At 34.8% G+C, this 7,648-nt stretch overlaps 1 protein-coding gene across 1 annotated transcript in view; it reads left to right on the top strand.

Annotated features, from left to right (window-relative positions):
* The window catches only part of LOC106475437, a gene marked incomplete at its 3' end in the record, with an annotated part of 19,263 nt that overhangs the window by 10,148 nt on the left and 1,467 nt on the right, over positions 1-7,648 (top strand). Inside the window, exons 2-3 of the mRNA XM_022379544.1 lie at positions 6,612-6,821; positions 7,206-7,305. Coding sequence (XP_022235252.1) covers positions 6,636-6,821; positions 7,206-7,305 — 286 coding nt within the window. The remainder of the gene's footprint in view (positions 1-6,611; positions 6,822-7,205; positions 7,306-7,648) is intronic.

Raw genomic sequence — 7,648 nt, 5'->3', positions numbered from 1 at the left:
AAGAACTGGCGGTGGGTGCTGTTGACTTGATTCACAATTATGGATAGCTACGCACAGATACCCCTGTGTGTAGCCTTTTGGGCAAAAATATTTAATTTTAAGTTATGGGTAGGAAGATTTATAACTGTAAAGTAGGTAAGTACAACTGCATGTGTGTAAAAAAAAATGTTTAACAATATTTATTATTCTAAATTCTCGTCTTAAATAATTATTAACTTATATACATATGTATTTTCCAATAATATTCTTTCACTCTCTGACCCTACAGAGAACATGGAAATTCGGCCGTATGTGTCCGTATTTGGGTGCTTTCTGATCCATTTCGGACTTGGTAGTTTTGTTACTTTCGGCAACATGAGTCCGTATTTGACATCGTACCTGAAAAACCGAGTTGACGGAACAGTAACAACGAAAAAGTCAGCTGGGTTCTGTACACGTTTCACCTTGGTTTATCTTTCATACATTTTGGAGGTTGGTTAGGTCTTCAGATTGGACGACGTAAAGCCATGATCTTTGGCTCGTGCTGCTTCGTGTAAGAATCCCATAACTCCCTTGATTTTAAAGTAAGAACATAGAGGTTAACTCTCTTTTGCTCTTGTTATTTAACGTAGAACATTAATCAGAATATATTCTGTGGAAAAATTATTAAGTGTAAAACTGAAAGATTTACTAATTACTTAATTGGTTTTGTTTTGTTCTGATTGGTCGCATTGTATATTTTCTCTAATTAAGATATTCATATATTTTCCACCGACTGACTTGCACATACAATGGAGTAAGGTACTTAACTGTGTATTATCTTTAACCAAGCATCAAAAACACACACGCACACAAAGGGTCTTTTGTTGTTTTACGTAGCTACATTTTCGTTTGTTTGTTTGTTGTTGTTGTTTTAACATTGCTGTAACGCCAAACCTAAGAATTCTTACGAAAATGTTAGGGTTAGAATATGATTTTAATAGTTGTATTTAATTGAAATTTCAACGTCAGAGGGGCCATCGTTGCGACACACTGGAGCATAAAGACAGGCCTAACAGCTACGATTTTCACGTATGGTGCATTTCATGTTTTTGGACTAGTGTCTACTTATGGTCTACCTATAGTCACAGCTATGGAGGTATGAGCGTATTCAGTTTATGTACAGCAACATGTAAATATTTTAATTTCGAAATGAAAAGCTGTGTATGGTTTACATATTTATTTAAAAATCACAAGGGACTTCACATATGCATGTTTTTACTTCTTGTAAGATCGTCTAAATATTTTTAAACATCAACTTTTTTTTAGGATTTTTTGGTTAAAATATTAGTAGTAGTATTATTACCCAAACTTAACTCAATGCTGTATGAAAAAAAATTTAGAAAGCTCGTCATCCTTAACACGTTCTAATTTGGTTGTCGTGGCTACAAAGACGTAGGCTTATAATTCATATAGACTAAAACGAATACTTTTAGCAGCATTTGCTTTTTGTTCTCTTTTGATGAAAAAAATATACAGTTTTGATGGGGTTTTTTATTCAGTGGTTTCCAGAGAAGAAAAGCCTAGTAACAGGAATGGTTACATCGGGATTTGCTGCTTGCCCTGTTTTAATGAACAGTGTACAGACGTTTTTCCTTAACCCTAACAACCTGGATCCTGCATTGGATGGGTAAATAGGTGTTCCAGTTAATACAATTTGTTACATTTTATGTTATGTCCTTTATTCATCACTAGTGAAAAGGGAGCAAGTTGTTGTTGAAATTGCATCATTATATTGTTATAAAATAAAACATTTTTAATATTATAATATACTGATTTGCTAGAGGGAGCTGCTATTCATGGAGATGATGTTAGTTTTTTGTTTGTTTGTTTTAATTTCGCGCAAAGCTACACGAGGGATATTTGCGCTAGCCGTACCTAATTTAGAAGTGTAAGACTAGATGGAAGGCAACTAGTCATCACCACTCACCGCTAACTCTTGGGCCACTCTTTTACCAACGAATAGTGGGATTGACCGTCACATAATAACGCCCCCATGGCTGAAAGAGCGAGCATGTTTGGTGGGATGGGAATTCGAACCCGCAACCCACAGATTGCGAGTGGAGCACCCTAACCACCTGGCCATGCCGGGCCTTTTGAATTGTTATAACAGAAATGTTAGGGACATTTTAGCGTATTATTAGTATATATGCACACAATATATCGTAACCTATACTTTGAATGGTCGGTTTTTCGCTTGGGAATTCCATAGAGTAGTTTTTCGGCGCGTGTATTATTTGACATCCTTGTCGATCCCTACTATTAGGTACTACGCACTTAAAATATGTTATTCTGATCGAAATATTTGTATGTTTTGTTCTGATTGGTCGCATTGTATATTTTCAACAATTAAGATATTCATATATTTTTCCACCGACTGATTTGCACATTTTAATATTCTGTATTCAAAATATTTATATATGTGTTTCAGATACTTCTATGATCCTGGTATTTTAGACGCAGTCCCTTCAGTACTTCTCGTGACGGCGGGAGTACACGGCTGTTTTTTATTTGTAGGTTTGTTACTTTACAGTGAACCGAAGTCTCGAAGAGTTGAGGTAAGTAACAGTCAGTGGGTAGGACAAATATATATACAATAACTTCTCGTTCGTGTTTTTTTTTTCATTCGGTGTCTAGAACCACATAGTTCTCTTCAATTCTGTTTTACAAATTCACCAGTAAGTCATGAACTGAAATAAACTTTAAATATCAGCTGTTGCTGCTAATATTGAAAAACTTGTTCAGGAGCGTTTACTTTAGATATCAGTTGTTGCTGCTAATATTGAAAACCTTGTTCAGGAGCGTTTACTTTAGATATCAGTTGTTGATTCTAATAATTAAAATTTTGTTCAGGAGAGTTTACTTTAAATATCAATTATTTGTGCTAACAATTAAAACTTTGTTCAGGACAGTTTATTTTAGATATCAGTTGTTGATGTTAATAACTTCATTTTACGGATTTTACAGATAATTAGTTGTTTGTACTAACAGTGAAAAACCTTGTTCTGGAAAGTTTACTTTAGCTAGCTGTTGTTTATAAGTTTATTGTCTACGTTGTTACAGGTGTTTGTATGCCTACTGGGTCTTCTTTCAATAAATAATCGCCCGAACTAACAGATCTATTTTCAATCGACCAAAGTTTGGTAAAATTAATCTTTATAATCGTAGAACTCGGATGAACCTGATGCTATCGATCTCAAAACAACCAAACCAAACTGTCAAGAAAGTTTCATTGTTTCTAAGTTGGACCAGGAAGGAGTAGAGCACACGAATACTGTGGATACCAAGGAACTGGCCAATGAGAACACACCAAGAACCGAAGTGTTTGAGTCTAAAGATCTTGCAGTAACACCGCGAGAAGTCCTCCCCCCTGGTTTTTTACTTGCAGGCACCCTTTTCTTTCTTGAATATTTAAAAATTTATCTTAAAAAATGTTCCACATTTGATCAGTGTCTCCAAATAAATCAACTACACAATTCACAACAGATAATTATTGTTGCATCCCTACAAAATTTGCTTTTATTAAATATGTAACCAAAATATCATTATTTCTGATCTCCATATGCAGCAAAACATCTTACCTATTGGACTCAGGAGATCCCAACCATGGGTGTTGGCACCCCCCGGGGTGCGAAATAAGGGTACAGGGGGGTGTCGGAAGAGGCCTATACAAGGTCTGTTTTCCCCCAAATGTCACCAATTGGAAATGTCTAATGCACACTTTTTAGGGCAGGGTACGAGGGTCACCCAAGGTTGGGAACCACTGTACTAGAACAATGATCACCTGCTTTCATCTGATTATCACATGGAATCACTTATGGACGTTATTTCAAGTTTTAAATTACAAATTAATTGTCAGTCACCTTCAGACAGAAATTGTTCCCTAAGTCCATAATTCGGGCCAAGATAAAGCTCACTGGGAATCAGACCCATCAGCCCTTGCGATAATCCATCACTGGCCTTCTACATCAATTTACTTTATCATTACATTATAGTAAATGAGATGTCACGTTCATTAAGCATACCTTGAAGAATGTGTTCACAAATGTTAATGAATGAAAAGAACAGACTGCCGTTACTACTAGTAGATAGAACTCTTTGGTCTTGGATTAGGAGCCTAAAACAATAGGTTCGTCAGTAGCACTTGGAAAATATAACTAGGTTATCACCCCATTGGTTCAGTCATCACTGGCCCACCGGGATTTTGCTCGGTGTCTAGGCGGCCCAATACGTCCCCTTAATAGAAGATCAAAAAAAATTGGTCTAACAGGAAATTAGATCATCAGAAAATATTGGGAAGTTTAAAGAACGATAAGGCTACTGGGCCAGATAATATTTCCCCAAAAGGAGTTGAAAGTATTTAAGGATTGGATATGTGAGCCACTTGCTACTATTTTTTGTAAGTCCTTGAATAATGGGTAGGTACCAGAGGATTGGCTAATGTTACTCCTCTTTTGAAGGGAGGTGATAAACATTGTCCAGATAATTATAGGCCAGTTAGTCCTACATCAGTTGTGGGAAAAGTTTTGGAAAGTCTGAGAAAAGATGCCTTGGAAACTTATTTAATAAAGTTTAGAATTGTTTTGGATTGTCATCGTGGTTTCACTAAGGGAAAATCTTGTCTTTCAAATCTTTTGACATTCCTTGAAAAAGTTACAGCGAATGTAGATGAGGGTAAGGGTGTAGATTTGGTGTATCTGGATTTCCAGAAAGCATTTGACATAAAAGACTTGTAAAAACATATCTGTAGGTGTGGAGGATAAGTTAGCTAATTGGATAGAAGTGTGGCTCAATGGAAGATAGCAGAGGGTTGTAAACAGTGTTATGAAAGAAAGGGGTCCTGAGACAGTGGCAGAGCATTGTACATGTCACTGGTTAGGCCACATTTGGAGTATTGTGTTTCGTCTTCGGCTTCTTAACTTAGGAAGAACATTGAATTGTTGAAAAGGGTTCAAAGGAGGGTTTCCCCTAGTCCAACTATCCTCACCATTAAATATGAAAAAGATGATGCATCAACACTATCAATTCACTTAATCTCAAACACCTTAATCAAATCCTCACTAACTCTTCTTTTTTAACCTCTCATCGTATGACAACCCCTCCATCCCAGGCACTATTTTAGTCAAAAATATAAATTTTGGCAGGGTAGGAGTGATCTTCAATTAAGACAGTTTTATTTTTCTAACAGGGTGGTTGTACTTTAGAATGGGTTGCTTTCAAATGTTGTAGAGGCAAGAAATTTAAGTAGACTTTAAGAGAAAGCTTGGTAACTATGTTAATGATAAGGACTAGCTTTGAGGATTTTTTCATAGTTTTAATTTATGTAAAGGAATGGACAACCTAGATGGACCAATAGGTCCCTTGTTGCCCCTAAACATTATATTATAAAATATATATTCTAAAGAAATAGAGTAATTCGCATGTTCATTTTTATTAAACATTTACAATAACAAATTGCGAATCAATAAACAGCAAATAAATTAAAGAAAAATTACAAAACTTACTGTTACTGGCTCTCTAGTAACGCGATTTACACAAAAATGTTTAAATCAAAATACTATAATTATTCCAAGTAATATCACTAATTACTCAGGGGTACATATAGACCCTAAATATGTAAGTTGTCTAAGATATTTAAAGAAATTCTTTTGTCTAGACATTTGGTCAATCATTCATTGACGACGACAAGTTTCTAGCCACTGTTGGATCTGTGTCATCCGTGTTTCACGCACTAAGTAGAATCTTGACAGGCCTAATTCAACAAAAAATTTCTTACAAGGTGAGTTTATGTTTATAATAGTTTAGAGGATATCCAGAATATTTATTTGAGGAAATATTTTTTAATCTGTGAAAATAAATAATATTTCCATTATTGTAGAAAAAATATAATAGCTCCCATTTTAGGCCTCACTTCTAATGTGTCAAAGTGCAAACCTACGCAATGGGCTATCTGTGCTCCCCTCACTGCAGGTATCCACACATGAGTTTGATAATGATAAGCCTTAATTTCAACTGAGTCACTGAAGACATTCTAATGTGATTGGTATTTGAATTTTTGTTTCAGTCTACTTCATTACTGTAGCACACGAAATAGTACATTTCAAGAGCAATGGCGTAGAAGAAGTAATTTATAGAAATAAACGTTAATATGTCTGTCTGTGTATCTGTTCCTTATACGTTTCCACATTTCTTGATAAATCAGCACCAAACTTGATACAGGTTGACATGAGGAAGGTCATGGGGGGGGGGGGCTGGACCTCTCTAATTGAATATCTAATTTAGGAAAAAACTACGAATGTTGCATATCCCTCAGCATTAGAATGAACTATGTAACCACTATTGAGAGATGTCCTGAAAATCGTATGTCTTTCTCTTCAGTATTGATACCTTTATGTATTTTTATTGCACTTTTAATGTTTATTATGTTAAGAAACAAAAATAGAAACCCAATTTCTTATCCTTTGTTGCAAGCGAGTACTCTAGGTAATGAAAAGTAAAGCTAAATATTTTGTATTCTTTGTGAATGTAATTGGTCGTGTTTCACAGACATATAAATAACTACATTTTAATGTACAATGTTTCTTATTTTGCAGTCAACTGTATTAATTTTGTTTGGAATGAAGACCGTGTTACTATTCACGCTGATCGCGACATCTACCGGAGGGAAAGTGATGTTTCTAATATGGGTTTGTGGTTTGTACGTCGCCTTTCCAATCTGTTTTGTTTGTATCCCTGCAGTTGTTTCTGAAGTGTTTGGAACAAAATACACCGTCGTCATCTTTGGAATGATTCTCTTTATAGCGGTAAGACCATGGGAGCTAAAATAACAGAATAACTTCTTAACTAAGCCTAAAACACTACGGAACATTTAAATAAGTTAGATGTCTTTGTAATTAAAAAAAAATCTAAAGATAATTTTTCGCTATTTGTAGTAATGAAAAAGTTTATCTTGCATTCCATTACAAACTGTCTTGAAAGTGATTTTTCAAAGAGCATTCTGTTATAGAAATAAGAAGTATATTATAATTAATTTGTTAACATTCTCACCATAAAAGATGGCGTCCTTTCCTTTTCAATATATAAACAAATTATATTTGACCACGTAAATCATGAATATTTAATGGAAACGCTAGGATTCTAGAGCTTTTATTCCTACTAATTTCGTATCATTTTTTCCCTCAACCTAGGGTGTCTCGAGTATCGTGTGGCCTGTTATCTTTACTACATTAATTCCAATATTTGGATGGTTTGGAATGTTCTGTATAATTGCAGCTTTCACTTTTGTAGGTAGGTAATATTATTTTGATATAAATTATAACTTATCGATACCTGATGAAATGTCAACTTGTCTTCATTATTGAAGTTTTACTATCAGTGGTGAGAAAATTAATCAGAACGAACCATATACGTGTTATATTCTAAACCAAGCTTACACTTGTTGTATTATATAGCACGTGTAAGTTTTATACGTGTTGTACTCTGTCATAACGAAGCTTATATGGGTTTCATCATAAAAAAAAACTTACACGTTCTGTACTCTAAACAAAGCTTACACGTTCTGTACTCTAAACAAAGCTTACACGTTCTGTACTCTAAACAAAGCTTACACGTTCTGTACTCTAAACAAAGC

This window comes from Limulus polyphemus, unplaced genomic scaffold (genome assembly GCF_000517525.1).
Source record: "Limulus polyphemus unplaced genomic scaffold, Limulus_polyphemus-2.1.2 Scaffold8582, whole genome shotgun sequence".
In the NCBI taxonomy this organism is placed as follows: Eukaryota; Metazoa; Arthropoda; class Merostomata; order Xiphosura; family Limulidae; genus Limulus; species Limulus polyphemus.
This window is presented reverse-complemented; position numbering and strand designations above follow the sequence as displayed.